The sequence below is a fragment of the Urocitellus parryii genome, chromosome 2, assembly GCF_045843805.1.
Source record: "Urocitellus parryii isolate mUroPar1 chromosome 2, mUroPar1.hap1, whole genome shotgun sequence".
Lineage (NCBI taxonomy): Eukaryota > Metazoa > Chordata > Mammalia > Rodentia > Sciuridae > Urocitellus > Urocitellus parryii.
The window spans coordinates 12,482,702-12,510,047 of record NC_135532.1 but is presented as its reverse complement, the minus strand read 5'-3'; the positions used below and the strand labels follow the sequence as shown (position 1 = coordinate 12,510,047).

Genomic DNA, 27,346 nt, shown 5'->3' with positions numbered 1-27,346 from the left:
TAGTTTGGCAAGTAGTTTTTGTATACCTGAGAAGAATCACAGACTTGTACCATGTGAAGATGTTTCCATTAATGATGGACTGTGTATACAAGTTGTTCCATAAGATTATAGTGAAGCCAAAAATTCCCGGGTGGTGTACAGTGTGTTCCTCACGTGTTCATGGTGATGCCGGTATAAACAAGCCTACTGCGCTGCCAGCGGTGTTAAGGAAGAGCACACCCAGGCGCAACGGCTCACACCTACAATCCCAGCCACTTGGGCACCCGAGGCAGGAAGATCTCAAGGCCAGTGGGCAACCTAGTGAAACTCTGTCTCAAAGTAGGATTTTAAAAGGGGCTGGGGGTGTAACTCAGTGTTGGAGCACTGTCCTAATTAACATGCATGAAGCCACAGGTTTGATCCCCGTACCCAGTATTACAAAAAAAGAAGAAGAGGAGAAGAAGGGGGAGAGAGGAGAAGGAAGAGAAAAGGACAGAGGAAGAAGCAGCAGCCGGGCACAGTGGCACAGTGGGTCTGTAATCCTGGTGTCCTGGGCCTGAGGCTGAAGGATCACAAGTTCAAGGCCAGCCTCAGCAACTTAGCAAGGCCCTCAGCAACTTAGTGAAACCCTAATTTAAAATAAAAAATAAAACAGGACTGGGAATACACCTTGGTGGTAAATTCTGAGTACTGCAAAAATAAAGTATGATATACAGGTATCAACAGAGCCTGATGCTTGACAACAGTAGTCAGCAGCTGTTATTGGTTTGCTTACTATATTTTTAATCATTATTTTAAAGTATCCTCTCTCTTAACAGGAAAAAAAAAAGTTTCACTGTAAAACAGTGAGCCCTGTTACCCCAGCAACAGCCTATTGGTCTCTTGTTTACCACGCATCTTGGTTGGGTCAAGGACGTGGTGAGTGACGGACCTGTGCAGTCCGGGTCTGTTGAAGTACACTCTGATTATCCTGCAGCAGGGCGCTTCCCAGAGCAGATCCCCGCTGTCAATCAGTGCATGACTGTGTACGGTGCTGCGTTGGATAGAGGGTTCCACATGTGTCGATTGGATCACAGTGGCTGACAGTGTCAGAGCTCCTCTGTCCTTGCTCAGTGTCTGCCTACTGGTGCTATCAAACAGAGAGAGTATTAAAAATCTCTAACCATAATTATGAATTTGTCTCTTTCTTCATGCAGTTTGATAGGTTTCTCCATCATATATTTGAAATTCTCTTCAGAGTATAAATATTTAGATTTGTCAATTTCTCAACTAATTGACTCCTTTATCATTAACCCTAGCAGTATTCTTTGTTCTGGTTCTACTGTGTGTAACACTAATACAGCCACTTCGTTAGCATTGCCACTAACATTAGCATGGTACACCTTTCCTTCTCTCTCTCTTTTTTTTTTTTTTTTTTTGTTTAACCTACTTGTGCCTTTATATCTGTATGTATTTATTTTGGTGCTAGGTTTTAACCCAGATTGTCATGCACGCTAAGCCCGCTCTCAACCACTGTGTTACAGCCCCACGCCCTGCCCCAGCCCCTGCCCCAGCCCCATATTTGTGTCTTTACATTTGCAATGTTCTTGTAGGCTGTGCAGAGTTGGGTCTTGCCTTTTTATTGTTGTTGTTGTTGCTGTTTTAATCCAATCTGACAGTCCATGTCTTTTTTTTTTTTTTTTTAAGAGAGAGAGAGAGGGGTGGGGAGGTGCTGAGAGCCACAGCCAAGTCGGAATGGCCCCTGGCATTTTGCCAATAGTATTGGTTGAGAGGCAAGCCATTAAGATGATTGTATATTAGACCTTTTCTGTCCACCTTGGCCTGCTACTTTGGAGTTCTCGTGGGGATTCCCGGAGAGTTCCCATTGGTTGGGGAAGTTCGGGAGGAGGGATTTCTGGAAGGGGGATTTCTGGTTGTTGGTTCCTGGAGGAGCTGCGTGGCATTTGGGAGAGTTCCAGGGGAGCGTGTGTGGAATGTGCTGGTGGAGTTCAGAAATAAAGTTTGTTCCTGCTTCAGTGGCCCGTGATTTGTGCCCAGCCAGACTGTGGCAGGGAGGGAGGGAGGGAGGGAGGGAGGGAGAGAGAATTTTTTAATATTTATTTTTTAGTTTTCGGCGGACACAACATCTTTGATGTGGTGCTAAGGATTGAACCCGACCGCTTAAGCCACATCCCCAGTCCCAGTCCATGTCTTTTGAGGGGTGTTTAGATCACATTCACAATGTGACTGTGGTAGGTTCAGACTGATCTTTCTTTTTGTCTATCCATTTCCCACCTTTTGATTGTTTGTTTGTGGTACTGGGAACTGAACCCAGTGGCCTGGCACATACCAGGCAAGCAGTGGGCCACCAAGCTACATGCCCAGCCCTTTTTATTTTGAGACAAGGTGTTGTTAAGTTGTCCAGGCTCCACTCAAACTTGTGATCCTCCTGCTCAGCCTCCTGAGTAGCTGAGTAGCGTTCACCACTGCATCTAGAATTAAATGGAAAACTTTGATGATTCCATTTTATTTTCTCTGTTGTTTTATTTGCTATGAATCGTTGATTATCATTTTTGTGGCTGCTTTACAGTTTATAGTGCACATCTTTGACTTATCACAATGTGTTTACAATGAATATCATTCCACTTTACACGTAGCATAAAATCCAGAGTATAGCTCTACTTCACCACCCACCCCCTGATCTTTTGGCTATTATTGTCATGCATTTTGGTTTTATGTGAACCCATACTACATTGGTATTATTTTTGTGTATCAGTTAATTATGTTTTATAGAGGTTTAAATAATAAAAACAATCTTCCAAACCTCTTGTGTATCTACCCACGTTTACCATTTCTGGTGCTTTTCTTTCCTCTATGTGGGCACAGATTTCCATCTGGGATTCCTTTCTTTCTGTTTGAGAGGCTAACATTTCTTATTACGTGGCGTCTGCTGGTGGTGAATTCTCTCAGCTTTGGTGTGTTTGAAAGTCTTGTTACCTGCTTCTGTTTTGAAAGACCGTTTTGATGGGTATAAAATCGTAGGCAGAGGTTGTCGCGTTGGGCTCTTTTCTTCCCTTCAGCACCTTAAAAAACCTACCACCAGTGTGTTCTCCCTTGTGGTGTTTCTACAGTGGATCTCCTGTTATCTTTGTTCCTTTGTACGTCAAGTGTCCCTTTTCTCCCCCTCTGGATGATCTTAAGATTTCGTCACCCTTTTTGAGCAGTTTGCATCGGATGGGCCTCTGTGCGGTTTTCTTTGTGGCTCTTCTGCTTGGGTTGGCCAGGCTCCCTGATCCTGTGAGGTCTAGTTTAAATCACATTTGGAGAAGAACTTACCAGGGTCTCTTCTGCTGTGTTTCTCTCCGGTTCTCTCCCCGCGTCTCCTCTCCTCGGGGCGCTCCCCGTGCCCGGTCAGGCCTCCGTGGGCTGCTGGCTTGTTCTTCCCTCTCTGACGCTCAGGGTTTCATTCTGGATCCTTCAGGGGCTGCTTCATTTTCTCCTGCGATGCCTGGTCTGCGGCTGACCTCTCTGTGTACTGCTCACCTCCCAGGTTTGCGGTTCACTCGAGAAGGTCAGCTTGTGTCTTGTCTTTATCTCCCAGATCTCAAATTTATAAATACACGGAAAGTGGTCATAATCCTCTTTCAGTGTCCTTCTCTGCTGATTCTGCCGTCTGTGTGAGTTTTGATTGACTCTTTTTTTTGGTCTTATTCTAGGTCATATTTCTTGTTTGTAGCTGTTTTTTTAAATCAGATGATAAATATGGACTTTGTGTTGTTGGTCGCATCCTCCACATTTCATTGCTTGTGTTCCAGGGTGCAGTTACGTTATTTAAAAACGATTTGGCTTTTAAGACGTGTTGGGTAGGACACCACGGCACTGACTGGGGCTCACTGTTTCCCAGCCGGGAGAGCAGGACTCTTCAGCGCTCTGACGGCCCACGAGTCACCAGGTTTTCCTGTCTGGATTTGGGAATAGGTGGCATTCCTGCTCTCCATGAGCACCAGACGCTGTCACCTCTACTTTCTGGTTCTCTGTCCTGTGACTTCACGCAGCCTCGGCCCTGCCGAGCTCTCAGCTCCCGCCCAGCGGCTCCCAGGCTTGGCCAGGCCTTGCTCCTCCCCACGCCACAGCCAGGAAGCGGGTGGGGCCACAGTGGGATCCTGGTGTTCTTTTCCTGTCTCTCAGAGATCACGGATTCTCCTGATCTGGTGTGTGGTACCATCGGGTCCGTTGTGTTATGTTTTCTTTGTTTCTTTTTTTTTTTTTTATTGTTTCATGTTGGAAAATAAATCTACTCTTTTGACCAGAAAAGTAGAAATCTCTGCAGGGGTTGGAGGTGCATGCCTGTAATCCTAATGGCTCGGGAGGCCGAAATAGGAGGATCACAAGTTCAAGGCCAACCTGGACAACTTAGGGAGGCTCTAAGCAACTTAGCAAAATCCTGTCTCTAAAAAAATAAAATAAAATAAAAAGGATGGTGATATGGCTCAGTGTTTAAGTGTTCCTGGGTTCAATCCCTGGTACTAAAACAGAAAACAAAAATCTCTACAAAGTAATAGGTTTTTTTTTTTTTTTTAAAAAGTCACATTTAACATGTCTTCCACATGTAACCAAATGTACAATTAATAAAATAATGTAAAATTCTACATTTGAACATATCATTACAAACAAAAAATTCAAAGTAAAGCCATTTCTTCTTCTAGGGCATAGCCTGAAGAAATACTAATTGGTTCCAATGAATTCTAAACATTGAATGATCTTCTATAACCAATTTGTAGTTATTGATGGGAATTTTTAGTTGAATATGTTTTTTGTTTTTTTAACAAGAAGAGTTTTTAAGGGAGGAGAGCTTTCTGTAAAAAAAAGAAAAGTTTTTAATTTTAAGTGAGAACCAAATAAGAAGAGGAAAGCCCAGCGTTTGGTGAGTCCTGTACCTTGGCCCATTATGTTGTAGAAAAGGCACATTTTTTAATTCAGCTGAACTCAATGTCAGATTCTAGCTGTGTGACCAAATTCCAGCTGTGTGACCTTGAGCAACTGACGTAAACTCTCTGAATTTGACTTACTTTATGAGCAAAGGGACCACACTGTTGTGGATATCAAAAAAGAATATGCAAAGCATCTATTCAGAGACTAGCACACAGTAGGTGCTCAAGAAATGTTGGTCCCTATCCCGCCCCCAATCTGAGTTCACATGGCTGACTCTTTTAATAAGACCCTTTCCAAAACACCTCGAACATTCCAGTTGCCTACAGTATCCACCTAAGATGTCACCCACCAAAATAATGGAGGGGGCGGGAAGGTATTTAGGGGAAGAAGAGAACAGTTCAGGGACAGCGATTCGTCGTGCCCTGCCTTGGTACCCAGGCATGAGAGCATTTCTTCCCAGCTCACATCCCACGTCGGGGGGAGTAGCATTCCTGAGGGAAGGGAGGAAACACGGACGCTGACAGCAGATGCAGGTGGGCGTGAAGGACGGCCTAGAACTCTGCACTGAGATCGGATTGCAGGAGGCCAGCGCCGTGGCTGGACTGTGTGGACCCCAGAATTCACCTCTGAAGCCCCATCTCCCAGTGGCTCGGGATGTGATTTGGACGCAGAGTCCACCACCTGCACACAGGGGAAAGGTCACATGAGGACAAAGTGAGATGGCAGCCATCTGCTGAGGCGTCCAGGAAGCCAAACCTGCCCACACCTTGAACCTGCACACCTGCCGTTTCTGCCACTGCTCCGCCCAGCCTGTGGACTTGTCTGGAAGCCCAGTGAAGGAACGGAGCGGGCCTGACAGCCTCAGCCGGTGCCGCGTGGAGTCAGTATCCTTGCATCCCACCCACTGGGAGCAACTCCAGACCAGACATTCATTCATTTAAACCAGATCCCTTCCACCGGCTGTTCAGATGTGCAGTGTCCTCGGGAACCAGCCCCGGTTTCAGGGAGGTCAAGGTGGGGGTTGCAGAGAGGTGGTTTGACTGGAAGATGGAGATTACAGATGTGACCCTCTGCAGGGCCACTGCTGGGGAAAGAGTGCGGTGCTTTTGTTGCCCTTTGACCCACCTGGGCCTGGTTTCTGTTCTGCCTCTGTGGGTGGCTCTTGTCCAGGCTGACCTAATGCAGTCCAGGTCATTCCCGCAGCCCTCCCCACGTGCCACCTGCCGTGACTCCGGCCGAGGAGCACCCTCTCTTCCTTCTTGCTGCTCCTGGCTTGTCACAGTTCGGATCCCACCTGGGCGAGCCTTCTCCCTCCTGAGCCCTCTCCCTCAGCTCTGCAGAGTCCACGTGGCCAGGTTCTCCCAGGCCCCGGGCTCTCTTCCCAGGCTGGTTCCGTCGTGGGGTGATGGATGCCTTGCAGCGTTATCGCTGCGGAGCGCTGGCTGGCAGGCGGCTGACTCAGGCTGGCCTTGTGTTCCCAGACCTGCAGGGAGGCGACCACATGCTCACTTGGCTCAAGCTGGTGCTTGTATTTGATGCTTTCTCCAGAAATGCCAAAAACAGGGGAGGGATGTTTAAAAACAATTCATAAAATTGGCAAATGCATTGCCAACGCACAGTGCATCTGTCCTGGGCTGTCTGCAGTTGAGTTGGGTTTTGTGGCAGCACTGGTGGCCGTGAGAGGTCTCAGGGACTGACGGGTCCCCAGAGGCAGCTGTGAAGACCCAAAGAGCAAGTGTCACAGGGTGGGCTCGCAGCAGCCTGGCATTCCCCCGGGAAGCCTCCTGCACCTCCTTCTCTGGTACAGGGACTCTGTCAAACCTTCTGCACTCCGCCTGCTGACTTTACGGGAGAGGATGAGGGTGTCCCGCAGGAGCCATCCTGCCTCCCGACGCAGAGTATCCACCCTCCCCCTGCCCGCTGTGAGCCTGTCCCCCTTGTCCCCAGCCCTGGACTCCATCTCTTATATCCTCTTACTCCAGTGCTCAGCCTTTTCCCTTCCTAAATGCACCCAGGTTGTTCAGATTAAAGACGAGCAGAGCGACGGTTCCTTCACTCGGTGCCTCACTCATCTCCTTCTGTTCCAATGGCTCTTGCTTCCCAGCCAGCCTCGCCAGACAGCCATGCTTCCATTTCATCACCCTCCCACCGGCCTCTCAGCCCATCGCAGAACCACGTGGCCAGCAGGTGTGACCTCTGGTCTTAGGTGACCTTGGTGTCCTCCTTCCAGAACCGTTTTCTCCCCTGGCTTCCGTGACATCGGTCTCTCCTGATTTTCTCTCCGTGCTCTCCTGTTGAGAGCCACAGCCGAGTCGGGATGGCGCCTGGCATTTTGCCAGAAGGAGTGGTTGAGAGGTGAAGCCAGGGAGCCCTTAAGATGATGATGATTAAGTTAAGCTGTGTATGATTGCTGTGACTGGATGATGCTGGATTGAAACAGGCTGTGTATTCAGTTGTAGATAGACCCCTGCTGTCCGGCAATGGGGCGGCTCCTGCTGCCTCGGGAGCCCGCTACTGTTTTGAGTTCTCGCGGAGTTCCCATTGAGTTCTCGCGGAGCTGGGTTGAGGGCAGGGAGAGTTCCTGGGGAGTGCGCGTGGGGTGCCGGTGGAGTTGGGGCAATCAAGTAGTTCCTGTTTGAACCTACAAGCGCCTCGTGGCGGCTGGGTCGTTTTGTGCCCAGACTGCAGCACCCTCCTGTTCCTTCCCACTGTTCTGTGGCGGGCAGGATTGCGATATTTAGTTCGCCACAAACTTCACAGGTAGAAATCCCGGCCTCTAGCATAACAGCGGCGGGAGGAGTGGACTTTAGGAGTGGATTAAGACATGGGGTGGAGCCTCACGAGTAAGCTCAGTGCCCTTTCCAGAGAGTCCCTCAGAAGCACTGTCACCCGGGCACCATGTGAGGACACAGCAAGGGAGGCACTGCCGTGAACCAGGAGGTGGGATTTGCTGGCTGTTGGACCTCAGAGTTCCCAGCCTCTAGAGTTGTGAGAAGCCACTTTCTGTTGTTTATAAACCATCCAGGCCGGGGCATTTTGTTACAGCAGCTCGGACGGCCGAGGGCGGGGCAGGGATCCATCACAGGGCAGGCCTTGTCTCCACGGGGTCACAGTGAGCTCCCAGCCAGGCTTCTCCCCTGAGTCCAGAAAAATGTGTCCCGCCGTTTCCATGCTCGCTCTTGCTGGGTGATCCAGAAACACCTAGAAAATCCGCCTAGTTACAGCCTTTCAGCCTTGGTCATCCTCCAGGTGCCTGTAAGACTCGCACCAGCACCTAACTAGAGGCCTCTGACAGGAGTCTCAGTGTCCCTCTGGACATTGTCTCCTCCTCCAGCCATTAGGTCCCGTCTACCAGTAAATTCCACTCCTTTTTACCTCTGAAATTTTCCCCAAATCTACCCACTTTCCCCAGTCTTACTTCTGCCTTCCTGAGCCAAAAGGCCATCTGATCTTGCAAGACAATCACCACACATCATCTTGCGTCCGTTCTGGTTTCCTCCAAAGTATTTTCACTGCCCGACCAGAGTATTTGACGTACAGGTCGAATCCTTTGCGTAAAATTCTTCCTATTGTGTTGAGAATGAGGACAAAATATCTTATCGTGACCTTAGTGGGGTCTGACACTTCCAGACCCACAGCCTTGCTCTCTAGCCCTGTTGATCATCTTGGTTCTTTTGACATTACTGTAACAAAATACCTGAGACTCGATAATTTATAATGAAAAGAAATATAAAGGCTCACAGCTGTGGAGGCGGGAAGTGTAGCTCCTGGTGTGGGTGTCCAGACACCACTCCTCAGGAAGTGGTGGTTGTGTGTGCACTGACGTACTCAGGTGCACACCAGGCATCAGGAGAGCCTGCCTGCCTGCCCCTCAGTCTCTCGTAACCTACTTCAGCAATGATGATATTAACCTGTTCATAAGGGCAGAGCTCTCAGGGCCCAGTCACCTCCTAATACTGTCACAATGGCACCTTTCAGTGTGCGTTTTGGAGGGGACGTGCTTTTACACCAAAGCCTGGGCGACGAGGCAAGGACTCTTACTGCTCGGCTTCAGTTGTTCTTGTCACTTCCTTTCAGTACAGTGTCCTTTTCAGGGAAGCCTGTCCCCCAGCTGTCACTGTGTGTGTGTGTGTGTGTGTGTGTGTGTGGGAGAGAGAGAGAGAGAGAGAGAGAGAGAGAGAGAGATTACTGTGGTGCTAACATCTTTCTGGCCGGGGAGAGACTGCCTGTAGGAGCTCTGAGAGATAGTGAGGCCCTGGGCCAGGCCTTTGAAATGCACACAGACCAACCCCTGCAGAGCCAGGCCTCCTCCCTCTGGCCTGTCCAGCGCCGGCAGCAGTGATCCTCTGCCTGAGTCATCCAGGGCCAAGGACCAGGTGTCCAGGGACTGCACCGATAGCTCAGAGCGGCCAGGATCACGAATCGCCAGCCCTGCCTTTCCCCAGAAATTCCAGTAAAGGTGACCTAGGATCCTTGTCTCCTGGCCCCTCTGCCTCCCCACCAACCTGGTGCCTCCCCAGGGCTCTGCATGATGTGCCACCCCTCCTGTCTCCGGGACCTGAGTGACCGTAACGTAAGAACCACAGAACTCCATGACGGGGCCAGCCCCTGGACTCCTCCATCGCGTCTCTGGCCCTTGTTCACTGTGGTTCTTGGGAAGGCTCTGTTGGCCTGCCCTTCCTCTTCACGGGGCTGTGAGCTCCGGGACGCAGGGACCTGACGATTGTTCTCTCACGGGTGCAACCGCAGAACCACGCAGAGGGACACGGGAGGTTTGGGTTGGATGAATAAATGAGTTTGAAGACGAGGCCTGGGTTCCAAGTTGGGGCCGTTTCCCGAGCAGTACCAGATGGAGATTCTTTCCCGAATTCCTGGGAGGAGAGTGAGATGGCTCAACGCTTGCTGTTTTGAATTTTCTTTCCCCTTTTCAGGTTGAGGCTCACGAGGGTTACAGTGGAGAGGACAGATGAAGGCCATTCTCTTCCCTCTGAAGGGAGAGCAGCGTGGGATGGGGAATGTAGAAATGAGGATTTGATTACGTAGATTCTTACTTGAAAAGGTGATGGAGGAAATGAGATTGAAGAAGTAGACATTTAACAACTTTATAGTCTTTTTATTATGAGAAATGAGTGTTTATGTAAAGTAACTGGAGTAGTGAAGGAAGGCAGAGAAGAAATCCAGCCCTCTCCAACCCACTTCCCAGTATTCTTAAATATTCATCAACAGCATAATTTGTGTTATTTACTGATTTATTTAATTTGGGCTATTGTAAAAAAATTCACCAGCATAAAAAATGTTACGATGAGCACTCTTTGTATGTAAATTTTTGCCTAATTTATAAAAGTGAGTGGCTGGATGGAAGAGTATGGACAGGAATATTTTCTAGGTAGACTTTCAACCATTTTTCCCTAATAAGTCTCCTCAAAGTCCTACCAATTTATACATTCATCAGTAGAGGAGGATGGTCCTGCTTCCCTGTGACCTGGGCCACCTTTGGAGATTATAAAATACATGTGTAAACAGGCATATGTAGATGCCTGCTCGATGGGTGGGAAGGGTTAATTCATGGTTTTAATTTGCAGTTCCAGTGCCAGTTATTCCCAAACACCAACCCATTCCTCTTGGTCCTCGGCCCTTCGTCAGTTACCTGGGGTTCTGTGCCTAGCTTTCTACAGGGCTGTTTCTCTTTTTTCCTGTTCATTTATAAAACCGTCTTCGTAGTAAACACATTGACTTTGTTTTTGCCCTATGTGCACAAATAGCATCCAAAGGACCTTTTTCTAATGACCTGACATGCAAGTGGACTTTAAAGACAAGAACATGTGACATGGTGCGGTATGGTTAGCTCTCGCTCTGTTAATAAGGGCAGCTGGTTTCGCTCTATTTTGAAAATTTTGCCAAATTGCAGGGAACATACGTGTGAAAAAGAGTCTGGACTGGAGCTTGGGCAAACTCGACTCCGTCCTAGTTCTGGCCCTCTGTTGCTGGAGGACCAGGGACAGATCATGTAGCCTCTGCAAGACTCGGGTTTCTCCCTGGGCAACAGGAATTCCTCGACTTGTTTTGAGAGGTAAACAGTGTTAGACGGTGTGCGATGCAGACATGATAGTACATAAAGATTTTTTCCCTTTCCCAATCCCTCAGAGATGTGCTGTTCTGTGTATGCTCATGCCACCAGGTATTTTTGTCTAAGTGGGAGCAACTGTATTTCATTCATCCCACTCGGAGTCAGAATTGCAGCCCTTCATTGATATTTTCCAAATAGATAAATATGATCAGAGTGCAAATGAAAATAGAAAATTCTTAGGTAACTCTTGCCTCACCACTGCCGCCATGCTGGGGATGGAACCCGGCACTCTGTCCACCACTCATGCACCCTTACCTCCTGTTAAAGATGCATCTGAGCTAGGGGAGATTGAATTTCAAGCTCAGGGATAGTGTTAGCAAATTAGGATCCATGCTATACAAGTGGCAGACAACATAAGATAGAACATTCTGGAGGGGAGGGGGACAGACGATTTCAAATCCTTGAAACTATGTGGATTTTAAATAGCTTTAAATATAGTATTGAAATATTTGCACACTTTCATTGAGAAGTTATGTCTCAATCTGTTCTTTTCTTCCCTGTAGGTGTGGCTGGATCTCTTAAAACCTATTGTGAAGCAGATTCGAAGTAAGTATATCCTGCATGTTGAACAGTGGAGATAAATATGAAGCCAGGTGTGTTCATTGTCAAGGAGGCTTTTGTCTGGGGGCGTGAGGCACTAGTGATACGAATTCTTTTTTTATTTTTCCCCTCAATTGCTTGCCGTCATCCACTAATCCACATACTATAAAATTGTGTATCTTCTGCAATTTTAATATATAACAGTTGGCAATCAAAACCTTGCTTGGGAAATCAAATAGCATTTTGATTAACAACTAAACCTTGCTATTAAGCCGCAGAGTAATGGAGCTTGTCTGGTCTATGCTGCTGTTTCTGACCGTCACTTTCTAAGGGGAAGGTGGAGCTATCTATTCATATCATTGATTTCCTGGTTTTTGTTCTCCCTCTTCAAAGCCAAAATCAGAGTACAGTGCGGTTTGCAGGGTGCTCAGAGTGGGGATATTGGGTGTGTTGTTTGATAGGCAGACAGCCCCCAAGGTGGGTGTGTAGACTGTGTATTGGAAAGAAAAGATTCAGGAGGGCTGGGCAAAGGACTAGGAGAGGACTCTTTCTCCCTTTCCACTGCCCTGCAGCACTGGACTGTCCTTCTGTCTTTCCTTTGAGGTTAGGCTCTGTTCTCAAAGTCCTCCCTGAAGGTCCCCCTGCAGCCAGAACCTGGGCAGGTCGGGGATGGCACCGAAGCTGCATGCCTTCGGTTGAGCTCACAGTCCCTGTGGGATTATTTTTCTGTTTAAGAAACCCTAGCGGGCCACTCGCAGCAATTTATGTGGATGTAATAAACATGCAACACGATGTCTATGTGGCCCTCATGCCGTTGAAATTGATGTTGATCGTCTATCATTTAAATTATTAACGCTGAAAATGAAAGGGCCATCATTTATCTGATGTTTACCGAGTGTCCTCAGGGAGCTGGCCCTGGCTGGCATCTACTAAGTGATGGTGGGGGTGTTGCTAAGGTGCTGCGCGGAGCCTGGGAGATGGACGTTCCTCCCCGCAGTCACCAAGGGGCACGGTGGTGCTGGGGAGGCGTGGGTCCTGGGGTCTCCAGGTGCACACCTGAAGGCAGCCACCACGGTTGTCAGGTCAGAACCAGAGAAGGGTCTCCTCTGTGTGCTGTGACTGGCCCTGTGTGACAAAGCTGTCACTTCACAGTGAGCGCTAGGTCTTCCTGGCCTCAGGGTTTCCAGGGATCTGAGCAGCCTCGTTCCATTCTGTGAAAATGATGGGCAGGAAACGGCGCAGCCTGCCTCCTCCACACTTTGCACCGTCACCCTGTGCCCCTGGGCCAAGGTGCAAGGTTCCTGCTTATTGTTAGAGTCACTTGGGAAAGAAATCCAGCCTCTCTTGGCCTCAGCATTTCCCTGTCTTGTCTTTTTCTCCATTTTGTGTATATGGCCAAATGACTTTACCCCTTATACCCTATTTAAAAACAAAACAAAAAAAAAAAAAAAACCTGAGTATCATTTGTCTTCAGAGAAAAAGTTCAATAGTTGAATGTAATTACTTTTTTCAAAGTTTTTTTTTTTTAAAAAAAAACCTTTATTTTATTTTTAAATGTGGTGCTGAGGATGGAGCCCAGTGCCTCACGTGGGCTAGGCAAGTGCTCTGCCACGGAGCCCCAGCGCCAGCCCTCGTAGTGCTTTTTCAAAACTCAGACATCTGTTTCTCTACAATATGAAAGAGTGAAACTAGCAGCCAAACTTGACCATTTTGGGGTGGCTTGGAGGGTGCATTCTGGGAGCTTGGCGTGAAGTGCAGTGTTTGGTGTATCATATGCCTGAGAGTCATTTTTTCAGTTTCGTATATAACACTCGTCAAGTTTTGTACTGATGTTCTTCTTCTTCTTCTTCAGGGCCAAAACATGTTGTTGTTAAGTTTGTGGTGAAATTCTTTCCACCTGACCACACACAACTCCAGGAGGAACTCACCAGGTCAGTGGCTTGGCAACTGGTACTTTTTTGCTCTAGTGTCCAGAGGAAAAGAGAACATTGAGACTCTAAACTGATTAAACATTTGGTAATATTTACTTGACCAGCATCTGTTCTGTGCTGAAGTTTCATCCCTCTCGGCCTAGAAAAATGTGGTCAAGAGAACACCATGTTTCCCTACAGCCTGGTGTCCTTAAGACCGCGATGGGGAAATCACCGGGCTTCCAACCTGTTCATGTCCTGTTTTCCTTCTGGTATCTGCCTCATCCTGAGACCGTTTTAGGTTTAGGAAACCAACATGTTAACTCAGCTTCTTGCTGCCGTGGATGGGTGAATCGGACTTGAACTTTAGGTCAGGGTCTTTTGAAAGTGGAACCAAGTGGGAGAATCAGGATGATCGGATCAGGCCTGGCTTTAGCCCACAGTCCTGCCACTTGCTTGTGTCTTCTGCGCCACCGTTAATTCACTGCTCCTAATGCCGATGGCCGTGCTCTCTTGGCCAGAGCTGTCTTGAGGAGAAGCGCTATTTCTGTGTAGAGTGGCTGGGATCCAGGGGAGACGTCATCCACAGTCACGGTCACTGCCACCATCAGCATCACCATCATCGTCCCACTGCTGTTCCTTATTCTATCATGTGAGACCAGGCAGGTACACCAGTCCCACCAGCCAAATTCTCATCCCTTGCACCTTTCTAGCTATGGCTTATGAAGACCAAGGCAAAAAAAAAACCAAGAAACCACCACGGCCATCACCTCTTCCCCTTCTCCCCAGCACAAGGTCTTGGGTAGCTGACCTGTATCTATCAAAGGCGTAAAGCCGCTGGTTCAGTTACCAGCATTTATTGACACAACTGCATGCCAGCCTTGTTCCAGTCCCTGGAATCACGGTGTTGAAAGGATGAGTCTTGACCCTGTGGAAACAGAGAACGAGTAACTAAACAAACATAATGTCAGATCGTGACCAGAGCTCTTCAGCTAAGTGGGCTGATGTGATAGAAAGGGCCTAGGCGACCGTGTGAGGTCGCTGCGGCTGGGCTGACTCTTGAGGACGGGATAGGTATCTGTCAGTCATTTTCTGGGGCGAAGAAGGAGCAAGCAATCGAAGCCCAAGGCACATACAAGCCCCGATCCTTTATGCTTAAAAGAGGGCCAGCGGTGGGCCTGCTGACCACCGGTCCAGACCATGATGGTGGCAAGGAAGAAGAGGGCAAGGTGGCGATGGAGAAGAGCGGTGTGTTTAGACTCTACAGTGGAAGTGGGACCGTCTGTCCGGGTGATGGTTGGAGGTGGAGTCTGAGACAACAGAGACACTTAGGTTTTTGACTCGGGCGACGGGGTGGTAATAACTCAGATGCGAGAGGGGTGGAGGGGACAGCGGATAGGGAGGGCAGAAGTTGGGGATTGGTTCCCACCAGCTGGGTTGAGATGCCTATTAGTCATCACGTGCCTGCTTCAGGAAGCCACCAGATGCATGATGGCAGAGTTCCAGGGACAGGGGCAGATGAATGAGTAGCCACTGTCTACGCCACTCTCGACCCTCGGGCCAGTGAAGAGGGTCACTGCAGCAGGAATGGGCAGAAGCCATCAGCCTCTGGGGACCACACCATTAATAGACTTTAGTGTAGAGGAGGGTTGGCCAGAGCCACAAGAGCAAATTGCAAGAACCTGGGGTGACAACAGAGCCTTGGTGCCCATGCAGCGTCTTCACTGGGCTACTGTGTCACTGTCCCTGGAGCTGGCTTTCTTGCTGTGGGTGTGTGCTTTGCTCAGAGCTCAGCGCACTGAAATCAGCCTCGGGACAAGTCCAGTCTGTTGGTCAGCAGTGGGCTTTTTCCTCCTGTAAGTCACTGGTCCTCTTTCCTATTTAGGACGTTGGAGGCACAAACTTTTTTTTTCCCAAATAATTTGCACCTCTTTAATTTTTTTGGATATTGCCTCTAGAGCTTTGCAGTTTTCTGCCCCCGTGGTTCTTGTTCCAAAACTCTGTACAACTAGTTACCAGTAAGCCAGACGTGCCTAGTATTTCTCCAGCGTCTTTCTCGATGTGGATGAATTCCTAGTCACACTAGCTCCCCTGGGCCTGGTGGAGTTTTTTGTTTTTATTGTTTTTGGGTTTTGATTCCCAATGTCAGCTGGTAATTTTAGAAATATTTCTCAAGAAGATAATTCTCTTGGCTCAATGTTGAATAAAACTGACGTGAAGGTCCTTGAATAAAGTTGATGTGTGATCAACTCTGCCACCATCCACTTTGGCACAAGGTGTCACATCTAGGGAACCTCTGGGACCCACTGCAGTTCCTGTACAAGCAGGATGGGACGCTGAGGCCATTGAGATTTCAGAGGGGTGGTGGTGAGCGAGGGGGTGTCAGGAGAAGCTTGGTGTCAGTGGTGCTTGGGAGAGAGAGGTGTAGACCAGGGCCCAGAGACACAGGTGGCCCGCAGTTGGCACGGCGAACGTCCCTGTAGCTCTGCCGTTAGCTCGTGGGCCTCCAGGAATAGTTTCCAGCTCCCATTTATATAGAGAGAGATTGAGTTGCACTCTGCTGTTCCTCGGGAAGCTGAATTCCTTTCTATTTATTGAACTGCACATGCAGTGGACTCGGGCCCCTTGACACCAGCGCCCAGGCTTCCAGAAGGAGCAAAGTCCTCACTTAGGCGCAGATCGGGGACAGCAGCCGGGTCGGGGGTCTTTGGAGATGTCACCAGGGTTTCTTCTGGCACAACCCAGGGCCACTTTCCTGGGGCCAACTGTGGAGCCGCACTTGCGCCTCGCTTCCCCGGGCGCCGTCTCCCAGAGCGCCTCTCTGCCTGGCTGTTCTTGTCTCGGTGGAGGGACACCGCCAGCCTTCGTGGCATTCCCTCGGGCTGGCAGGGCCATGTCAATTACATTCATTTAATGAAACACGAGTAAGACCTTCAAATGCAATAAGTTAAAATAGTCACGTGGCAAATAAGGCTCCGAGGGTGTGACATGTGACTTCCCTTCTCCGTCAAGTAGAAGCCCTCCCCATGGGTCCTTCCCCTCAGGAAGCGAGCGTTGGTTCTACCTGGAGTAGAAGTTCCCTCTGGCTCTTATGGGTCGGATGGGAATCCCCTCCATGCGTAGCACCAGGGGGTCCCTGAAGCCAGCGTCACAGCTGGACGCTCCATTTACAGCCTGTGTCCTAAGAAGGGTGACAGAGTCCGTCCCAGGAAAGTGTTTCTCCGGTTACAGGGCGCAGAACAGGAAGAGTCAGCCTAAATAAACGTGTGTGCTGTCGGCGCCCAGCGCCACCCCGCAGCCCCTGAGAGAGCCCCAGGGCCCCCGAAGCCTGTTGGACTCTGAGCATGAATCTGTCCGTGAGCACTGGACCCCGGGTTTGAACTGGGTCCCAAAGGGTCCACAGGTGGTGCTTGTAAAACCCCAGCCCCCTCCTTGAAAAGTCAGCCTCGTGCGCTAGAATCCAATCCTCAGCACAGGGAAGCGAGGGGCTCAAAGGACAGTGGCCACTGCCCGGTCCAGGAGGACCCTTCAGCCACCTCCCGTACAGACCCTGTGCTGCTGACGCGGTGCTCCACCTCGTCTTCTCCTCCCTTTGACTCTCCAGAGACGGGGAGATGGCGTGGGGGGCAGGAGCACACGGGGGAGCTGGGGTGAAGGTCAGCTGTCTTCACCTGGTGGGGCTGAGGGGATTTCTGTTCTTCGTGTTCTTGTTTGCTGTTTACACAATTGTCCCTATGGCTTTCTTTAGTTCTTAGTGATGGAACTTCCTTTAAAGCGGATTAATTATTCTTTTATTGAAAAAAAGTTGCTACATTTAATGAAAGTCTTTGTTCTGTCCGATTTCCACGTATCATCTCATATAACTCTTTATGGAAACCTCTGGTTACTATTGTTAAAGGCTTTTGTTTAGAATTTAAAATAACCTGTTGTTATTATAAAAGTCTTCACTGTACATCGTGGAACGTTAGAATGTGTACTTTAACAGGACTAAGAAAGCAAAAATACTGCTTTTCTGTGGCCCATCATACTAGAATGACAACCTTTCTAATTTTTTTTCTCTGCATATATAGTGTACTTTAAATCTCAGTGATGACCTCATGCTCAAACCTCCCTACTTCTCCCCAACTGTCATTTATGTCTGTTGTTTCTGAAGTCAGATTCACTGTCTGACCACACAGCTGCTTGCCATTTCCTGTGGGCCTCTTTTAATCTAGACTGGTCCCTCAGTCTTTCCCTTCACGGTCTGTCCTGTTGTACTGCAAATTATCTTCTGTCCTGAGCTGGCCACGTTGCTTCCTTCGGGTGTTCCTTAGCTTTATCCTTCAAACTCTTGAATATTCCAGAAAACTAGAAATTGGTTTTCAAGGCTCGCTGGATGCCGTGACCCTTCTTTGGCTAGACCCTGTCATGGGGGTGTTTTATACTTTCTGTCCCATCCATGATCTAAGATCATTCAGTGACTTCGGTGGCGACATCCTGAACCTTCCACTGTGAAATGAACTTGTGTTCCTTCGTGAAAGTCCAGTTTCCTGAGCCATACTTACACCAGTTGACGGTGGTCCTTGCCACGGTCGGTCATCTCCCCGGGGGTGTGGAATGAGGTCTCATTCCTGCCATGTTATAGGTTGGCATCTTAGAGTGAATCTGTGCCTCAGCCACAGGGACACCCCACTGGAGAGGCAGGCGACGTTTGAAGTTCTTGGCCTTGCCCAGTTTTTGAATAAGGAGCTGCTTTAATGGTGTCTTCAAGTAATGACGTATTCCACTTCTGCTTTCTCTCTCCCCTCCCCCTCCCCCTCCCTCTCCCCTCCCTCCACCCCGCTGACTGTCATCATAGACCCGTGAACCTTCATTAATTCAGTGAACACTTTAGTGCACTTTAATCGTCTTCTTGCTGTTCAAGTCATCACAACTTTGGCCATAGGAGGAGATTGAGGAGACTTCTTTTACTCTTTAGATGTAATCACTCACTGCCTTGCTTCCCAGAGTAACTGCCCAGTCCAGGCTCTTTGCTCCCCAGGACCTCGAATCTTTAATTTCTCCAGGGACCTACCTCCGTGTCCTGGTAATTGTGTGAAGGACGGAATCTGGTTGCTAAGGGTTGCTATGGAGGAGACGCTGTTGCAGGCAGTGGCGAGATGGCCCCGTGGTCAGTACCCTTCAAAAAACGTCGGAGTTGGTATTTTCAAGTCATTTAAACTAGGCAGTTTTCACTTCGTTTCTCTAATGTCCAAATACCTCTTTTATACCAAAAATAATGCCTTGCTTTACCAAGAACCTAAAGAAAAGAATCTTACAATAACTTAAGTTGGATTTTACAGATGCTTATGGAAGAAGCAAATAAAGACCCCACCTTGGAAGAGACACCTGTCTTTCTGATTCACTGGCAGTGAACTGCTGTTGTTGTCTGAGCCATAAGCCACTCTGGAGTATGTTGACTGATCCTATAAAAAAAACTGTAAATGTTTCATACACGTGCTCTCGTAGGTGGGGTAGGAGGTTATGGATTCGCATTCTCTCCATATAAAATGAAGCCCTGCTTGTCACGTGTAGCGATTGCAGCGTGTCTCCTGGTCCTTTGTCTTTGTACGGAGGCGGGGACTGGATCACCCCGTGAGTGGCCGCGAGCCCTCTGGCCCTGCAGGAGTTCATGCCTTTCCTGAGTGTCCCACAGTGTGCACAGGTGGCCAGGAGTGGGTGTGCCTTTGATTCTGTCCCTCCTTCTCCCTTTGTGTGACACGCACCTCTGTTGACCTTTGCAGGTACCTGTTTGCTCTGCAGGTGAAGCAGGACCTGGCCCAAGGCAGGCTGACGTGCAATGACACCAGCGCCGCCCTCTTGATCTCACACATCGTACAATGTAAGTCCTGTTGGCTTCCTTTGGAAGTCACGCTGGAGACCACACAGAAATCTGATTGACGGGGGACGTCACATCCACACGCCGACACAAACAGCAGTGAGGACGTCTTTGGGTCCTTTTTGCTCTTGGCTTGAATGCCTGGAAGAGAAACGGCCCTCCCAGCACCATTTAGTGTTCATTAGCCAGGACGTGTGTGTCCTGGTGTTCGTCCACGTTTCCCAGGATGCTTACGTGATTGATGTGTCAGTTGTCTCAAAGGAAAAGATGGATAATGGTGGCCAAAGACGCCAAACTCGTACTGACCTGTCCCTGAGTTTAATATCCTTCATGGAATATGGCTCTTTGACCTTAAGATATAAAACTGCTGTGGAATTCGCTTCTCTCTCAAGTTATTTCACAGAGGACACTTGGGGAGCAAGTGAATGTCACGGTCATTGACTGCCATTGCATTTTAGAGGACATCAAAAGGCAATGACCAGAAGGAAAGATAGCTTGGGTGTGTCGACCCTGGTGCAAGAGGAAAAGCTGGGGCTCGAACCTCCTTCATACCGACCCGTGCAAAAGAGTGAGCCATGCGGTCACCGAGGAAGCCCCGCTGTGTAGTTTTGCATTGCTGTGACCGGATTCCTGAGAAAATCAATTAGAGGAGGAGAGATGTATTATGGCTCACAGTTCCAGAGCTTTCAATCCATAGCTGTTTGACCCCCAGCTTCGTGGGCTGTATTGAGGCCGAATATCATGGCAGGGAGCACATGACAGCAGAGTTGTCACCTCATGGCAGCTGGAAAGCAGAGCCAGTGCAGGGACAGAGATAGTCCCCCAGAGTGTGCCCCCAAGAACCCACTCCCTTCAGCCAGGTCCAACCTCCTGCAGTTTCCTTTCGGCTGCAAATATCCCAATGGTTTAATCCATGATGGACCCCTCCCCATCCAATTTCCACAAGCCCCACCTCTGAACATTGGCATTGGGGACCAAGCCATCAACATGTGACCCTCTGGGGGACATTCCACATCTAAACCATAAGGGCAGACTTACAGCCCGTAAGGAGCTAAGAATTGAGGTGATGTCCGCATATCTGGTCGGACCTTGTTGCCCTCAGATTCTGTGATTTGCAAGTCTGCCTACCTACTCACTAAAATCGACCCCGACCCACGACGTGTGCACTTCCTTGGTTATTTGCAGAAATACCTGGGACTGAGAACCACTACCTGATGCATACATTCCCCGCTGGCTCAGCAGGGCTGAGCTCTGCCTTCACATCTCAGCTCTCGGTGCTGACAACAAGTGTCCCTTCTGCGGTCTATTTAGTGCCACGCTTTTCAAGTTTTTGTGCTACTGTCAGTGATTTCATTGTTCACTTGGGCCCCAAGCACAGTCCAAAGTGCCGTCTAGGGTCCCTTCCCGTAGTGTGATGTGCCTTATGGAGAAAGCACATGTGTTAGATGAACTTCACTCAAGCATGAGGTCTGCTATTGGCTGTGAGTTCAGTGTGAACGAATCAGCAATGGAACAAGATGTGCTTCAACAGAAAGGCGTAAAACAGGGTCTCACTTAATGAAAACGTTTTCTCAAAGAACCCAATCCTGTATTTCACTTAAGGACAACATTTCAGCAGCCACAAATTCGGTGTTTGTGGAGACTTTTAAATTGTGACCACCTTGAATAGCAAGTGTCAACTGGACTTTCTTACAGCCCAGATAGAAGGAATTGCAGGAAAATCAGGGCCACCTTGTCAAGGCAGCTGATGACAGTGGCAGCATGCCGGGTCAGCTCGCATGGCTGCACTGGTTTCTGTGACGAAGGGCAGCATTTCTGCTCTGATTAGGGAGGGCAAATCAAGTCCAGAGGGCAGTCAGGACACTGTTACTGGTCATGGTAGCAGGAAACCAGTGGGAGGGTGGCCTCATCAGTGACCAGACGTTGCCAGGTGAGCGGGCATCGTTCTGTGCAGAGAAGTGTCCCGGTGGGTGTGATTCGCGGCAGCACGCAGGCCAGACCCTGCTTGATGACTGCAGGTACACTGCCCGAAGGGTGACAGGCTGCTTCGTGGAGCCAGGCGAGACGTGGGTTCCGTAGCAACCACTCACTGGCATTTCCTCAAGATAGCTGGGCTCTGGTCCTGAGGCTACTCGTTATTCAGCTTCTTGCCTAGAGAACAGGAAACTGAGAGAAGGGCATGCTGTCCCAGGGGCCTTACAGCTAGCGCTGCTACAGGCGCGCCTGTTACTTGAAGTTCCATGTTGTAAATTTGCCCATTCTGACAATTTTTTTAAAATATTTTTTTTTTTAGTTGTGGTTGGGCACAATACTTTTTTATTTTATTTATTTATTATGTGGTGCTGAAGATCAAACCCAGGGCCTCTCATGTGCTAGGCGAGTGCTCTGCCGCTGAGCCCCAGCCCCAGCCTCCATTCCATCAATTTTGAGGACTAAGTTGAAGTTGTATGAGACAATGAATTGTATTTGTTATGGATGAAAAATCTGTAAGGCTTTGCAATCTGACCCATTATCTCTGACAACAGGAATACAAGAAGTGTAATAAACTCTAAAAAGAAATTTTTTTTGAGGAAACATTAGATTTCTACTCTTACACCCCATTTATAGTTCTCCTTACTCCCCGGGATAAAGGATTTGAGTTTTGCACTAATAATTGTTTTATTTTGAGTTTCAAAAGTTGATTTTGCCAAGTCCTGAAACTCCAGGGCCTGTTTAGAATCATACACGCTCTTCCGCATAACAGAATTGATTGCCAAGAAGGGAAGTGACCCCCGGTGGTTGGCGGGGAGAAGAAAGGAGAAATTACTTCCCGTGTTCTATAGAACACTGGGATACCTGTGCTTCCCAACAATTCATTGAATATTTCAAAAAAAGATGGTACAGGGAGGATTTTGAATGTTCCCAACACAAAGAAATGATGTATGTTGACAAGATAAATATGCCAGTCACCTTGATCTGATCTTTGCACCAAAAGGCCCACACTGTACCCCGTCAATATGTACAATTTTTGTGTCAATTAAAAAAAAGTATACTAAAATAATACAAAAAGATACCAGGTACACATGTGGGTATAAGGATGGGTGATTCTAAGTCCTCTTTCCACCTGTCAGTGGTGAGAAGGAGTGTGGCTGTCTTCTTAGGCTGCCACAACTGCTCCCTGGTATTGTCTGTTAGCTCTGGCTTGCCAGCTGGGCGACTCAGCAGACTGTGAAGTGCTCATCCTACATGGTCTCTCTCTTTTTTTTTTCTTTCTTCCTGTTTCTTTTTAGCTGAGATTGGGGATTTTGATGAAGCATTGGACAGAGAGCACTTAGCAAAAAACAAGTACATACCTCAGCAAGATGCGCTAGAAGACAAAATCGTGGAATTTCACCACAACCACATGTGAGTCCTGTGCATGGCTTCCTCTGTCCTTGGAGCTCCCTGCCTCCCAGAAAGAAGGAATTGCAGAGAAGTCAGGGCCACCATTGTCAAGGCAACCGATGACAGTGGCAGCGTGTCTCTCATGGCATGGGTGTGTGCACAAACACACAGTTTTGACGAAACACACAAATCCTGGGGAAAAGATCGCAGAGGCCGAGTGCCATGCAGGTCACCCCTTAATTAAGACAGGGGCTCGAGGCCCTGGCTGGCTTTCCTGTGAGACCTGAGTAAGTCTGTGGCATTTTAGGACATCCCAGGCATTGAAATAAAAGGGAGAGTGTTAGACCCCAGGATCAGCTGGTTTTCATCATGACAGGAAATTGGGAGGGGAGGTGGGGAAGTAGCACAATGTAAGAATATATAAAAATCGAGACCCTTGTAATGTCTCCATTTTTTGCTTGTTTCTTTGTTGCTTTTTCCTTGGATTAGTCGTTCCCTGGGCTTTTTCTTATTGCACCAAAATAGGCATTTGAGCCCGGTGACAGTAGGAGACCGTGTTGCCTTGAACCATGCCTGTGAGTTGAGATTATTTGCAAGCGACTAAAAGCTTGTTTAACACCATGATCTTTTATGCGACCTTGGAGGAAACTCTTTGAGTCTCCAAAAAGCTGTCCGAGTGCGAGACAGACTTTTGGAGCTTTGTTCCCCAGGCAATAGAGCTTCTGTCCTGGCTGTGAGGCTTGGGTTCTGCCAATGGGAGACTGGGTGTCACCTGATCGCACAGCCCCACTTTCTGCCACGAAGCACCTTTTATTTCCCCCGAGAAGCTGCTTAATCTCAAGTGAATATGCCCAGGGAGTGGAGACCTCCTGACCTTCCTCTGTCCTTTTTCTTTTGTCAGTGGACAAACACCAGCAGAGTCCGATTTCCAGCTCCTGGAGGTGGCCCGTCGACTGGAGATGTACGGGATCCGGTTGCACCCGGCCAAGGACAGGGAAGGCACTAAGATCAACTTGGCCGTGGCCAACACGGGAATCCTAGTGTTTCAGGTGAGAGGGTTGAGAACACAGCTGTCTCCCTTCCAGAGAGGGGGAGGAGCACGGGCCCGCCCCCCTGGTACATGTGGGTGGCCTCTGACCGCTGTTTTCTAGAGAACTGAAAAGGTAACCTCATCTCATGTTTCTGCTCTCCAGGGACCTGATTTCTAGATTCTTTTTCATTCTCCCTTGTGCTGGCTGAGAAATCCATATTGTAGGCTTCTTTAGGTTTATTGATCTTGTAGGATTGCAGAAACCTGTCTAGAGACCTGTACTTAGAACATAGTACACTGGAATCACAATTTAGACCCCAGAATAAGCACTTTTTCCCATGAGGAAAGGACATTTGTTATAGTGACTTTTTTTTTTAACCCACTTTGGGTTTAGGAAGCTTAATTAGGACTTCAAATATACCTAACTTACAATGTGTAATGTGTACTTTTGAGATGGAGTAGTCTTATAAGTTCATAAAAACCACATCCTGGCACTGTAGTCATTTTGCAGGGGGAAAAGAAAAACCACTGTACTTGAAATCTTACCTGTATTTTATCTAAAGGTATAACGATTCTCTGCTCTCTAAAATGTGTGCTCTTAATCATCCAGCTATTGGACCATTGTATTGATCTGTGCTTTTCTCTTAATAGCTTCATTAAAGTGTTATTGACTCACCTGCACATATTTAAAGTGAGCAGTTTGGTAGATTCCTTCTGTATATAGGTTCAACACCACCCCTGCATGAGTGCCTTCTCTGTTACATGAAATGCTTGAGGCTGGATAACATAAAGAGATTTATTTAGCTTTTCATTTGGGAGGTTAAGAATCCAAAGAGCATTGCATTGGTCCTGGGAATGGGCCCCCTTGGCCATATCACCTCATGGTGGACAACATCACAGGGGCAGGATCGCATGTGAGAGGCAGAGATCACATCGCCAGACAGGAAGCCAAAGCCACAAGGTCTCTGAAGAACTACATTTATCCTTCCCAAGGCCATGCCCTCAATGACATAAGGACCTCCCATATCAGTGCTGCCCTGGGGACGAAGCCAGGGCACAGCAAACACACAACAACCCTCCAGAGTTTCCGTAGTACATTGGTTTGAAACACCAGCAGGTAATCTGTGTTTAGTTTTAAATGTGTATGCAGAAAGCCTCTGCCTTTCTTGTGAATGGGCTCACATTTCACCCAGTTTTGAAGTTGCAACTGTGTGCTTGACCTAAAGCCTTTCATGACCTATAGCTCAGCTGGTTTTTACTTACGTTTCCCTTGGTAATTTATTAAAGTTACAGCAGTTCTCTGCTAATGCATCAGAAGTTTATGACAGGTGCTAATTTTTACACCCTGGAATCACATCCCAGGAAAAGCGGGGTTTCCCATCTAGTGATAGGGAGCGACAGGTTCTGAGGGCAAGGTGGCATTTGCAGAGGTAGTGGTTCCTAACAGTTTCTGACCTGCCTAAAATGATCCCTGAGCATCGATTAAGAAATGTGGTTTCATTACTACCATTAAATTACAAAATCACCGTCCTTAAACATGTCTCAAAATCATAAGAAGGGAAAGAAGAATTCCACAATTGAATTACTTTGCTTCGATAGTGTTTGATACAATCTAGATATTGAGAATTGCTGGATAATTTAATTATGGACAAAGGCTGTGCCTCAGGATTAATCTTGCCAGTACCTGAATGCTTCCTTCCTACCACTTGGAGTAGATGGGACGGATGTGGATGGGAGCTCAAGAGGAACCCTAATGTCGGTGGAGTCAGGGTTGGGGGGATGTTTGTATCTGCTAGTTCCCCCTTGTCTATCATATCTCCCCTGACCAGAGCTACCTGGGTTGTGAGTCTCCCCCAGAGAGCACATGCCGCCTGGAAGACACCCTCAGGCCTCCTCCTCCCCCAGGGGAGGAAGATTGGTGAGCAGGAACCTGGACCGTAGCTACCAAGTGGTTTTAGGCAAATTAGAATATATTCACTTGCAGTTTCCATGTCTATAAAACAAAGATAAGTCCATCTTGCTGGGTTTCGTATGAAAAGATAAGATAAGGTGAGCACAGCCCTAGGACAGACCTGGCACTCCACAGTGACAGCTGCTAGTTATTGTGGGGGTTGTCATGGTTTCATTTTTATTTATCTTTTTATCATTACCTTGACCAGCTCCTTCTCTCCCTGGAGGCAGACCTAGTTGGAGAGCTCCTATAATCAGTAGGAAATAATGATCCTGGATGCGTATCATCCGAAAGCCACACACGCCGCGAATCCACAGCGAGAGGCATCTTTCCTGGGCAGTCTGATGTCAGCCCTGCCTTCGGCCCCGCGTGGCTCGTCACGCATGTCCTGGCTCACGCGCTGCTCTTTCTTCTTAGGGTTTCACCAAGATCAATGCCTTCAACTGGGCCAAGGTGCGGAAGCTGAGCTTCAAGAGGAAGCGCTTTCTGGTCAAGCTGCGTCCAGATGCGAATGTAAGTGGCTCAGAGGTGAGAGGGGGCCAGCGGAGCCGTGGCTGGAGCCAGGGGTTGAGTCTGCACTCGGCCGGCCCACCCTGAAGCTTTGGCCAGCTGCTGCCCAGGTGCTTTGGTAAAGAAATTTAAATATATAGGTGTGTGTGTGTGTGTCTGTGTGTATATATATATATATATATGTATATGTATGTATGTATGCACACCCACACACGTTTATTCATTTATATTTATATAAATGTGTTTTTAAAAATATATATGTATTTATACATACATATTTTTAAAATATTTATTTGTTTGTTTGTTTGTTTATTTATTTATTTTGTACTGGGAGGCATGGACCACCACACCCAACTTGTAAGGAACTCTTGGTGGCTGTACAGATAGCCATTCCAGAGTGCTCCGTGATTCTATGTTGTCGTCACAGTGTGCAGAGCTAGGTTCGGGGAGGTACAGATGTGCCCCTGGGGAGAGGGTCGTTTCCCTGTACAATCCAGGTAGCCGCCTCCTAGCTAACAACCAGCGCTACGCTCCACGGTGTGTCAGCCCCTACCCAGCTTCCAGACCCCAGCGAGCATCCCATAGTGTAGGGATTGCCCTGCAATAATACCCCAGAAGAGGTCCCCACTCCCCACTGCCCCCTACAGAGCCCCCTCCTTCCCACAGGCCACGCCAGGCCGGGGTCGGGAAAGGGCAGGACAGCCACTTCTTCATCCGCCTGAAACAACCGTGGAGCAGATAAGATGAGACATCCCTCCTGTCTGTCCCCACCCAGGGCTTAAGAGTCCTTCCTCTGGAACAAGATGGCCAACGGCCGTCTAGGCTTATGGCCTATGGACTAGGTTTGTGGCTTATGGACGGGGCAGGCTTGCGAGGCCTGACTGGTGAGCAAGCGTCCACTGTGGATGGTTCTCTGGGGGAAAATGCTCTTTGAGTTCCAGAAGGCTTCAGAACCACAGCACATGTTGCCTGTGAGCTGGGTCTGCCTAAAGCCACGAGATCCCCCAAAGTAGCTGAAACTGCTGGGAATGGGAAGGACTGCGGTCCATTTTGTGTATGTAACATGGCCGCTGTAATTGGTAGTGTTCAATGTGGAATAGAAAATGACCACATTTTCTTTCTAGAATCAAAGAACACAAATTTTTCAGCTGAGAGTAATACTGTTGTA

At 48.4% G+C, this 27,346-nt stretch overlaps 1 protein-coding gene across 6 annotated transcripts in view; it reads left to right on the top strand.

The window, feature by feature from the left end:
- Farp1 (FERM, ARH/RhoGEF and pleckstrin domain protein 1) overlaps positions 1-27,346 on the top strand; it is a 264,905-nt gene that overhangs the window by 176,295 nt on the left and 61,264 nt on the right. For all 6 annotated transcript variants that reach the window (XR_003301739.2, XM_026399205.2, XM_026399222.2 and 3 more), the window contains 6 exons: positions 11,521-11,563; positions 13,410-13,488; positions 19,230-19,327; positions 22,594-22,708; positions 23,589-23,736; positions 26,086-26,181. Coding sequence is in view for 5 of the 6 variants with exons in the window: in XM_026399205.2 (XP_026254990.2) it covers positions 11,521-11,563; positions 13,410-13,488; positions 19,230-19,327; positions 22,594-22,708; positions 23,589-23,736; positions 26,086-26,181 (579 nt within the window). In the remaining variant the exon portion in view is untranslated. The remainder of the gene's footprint in view (positions 1-11,520; positions 11,564-13,409; positions 13,489-19,229; positions 19,328-22,593; positions 22,709-23,588; positions 23,737-26,085; positions 26,182-27,346) is intronic.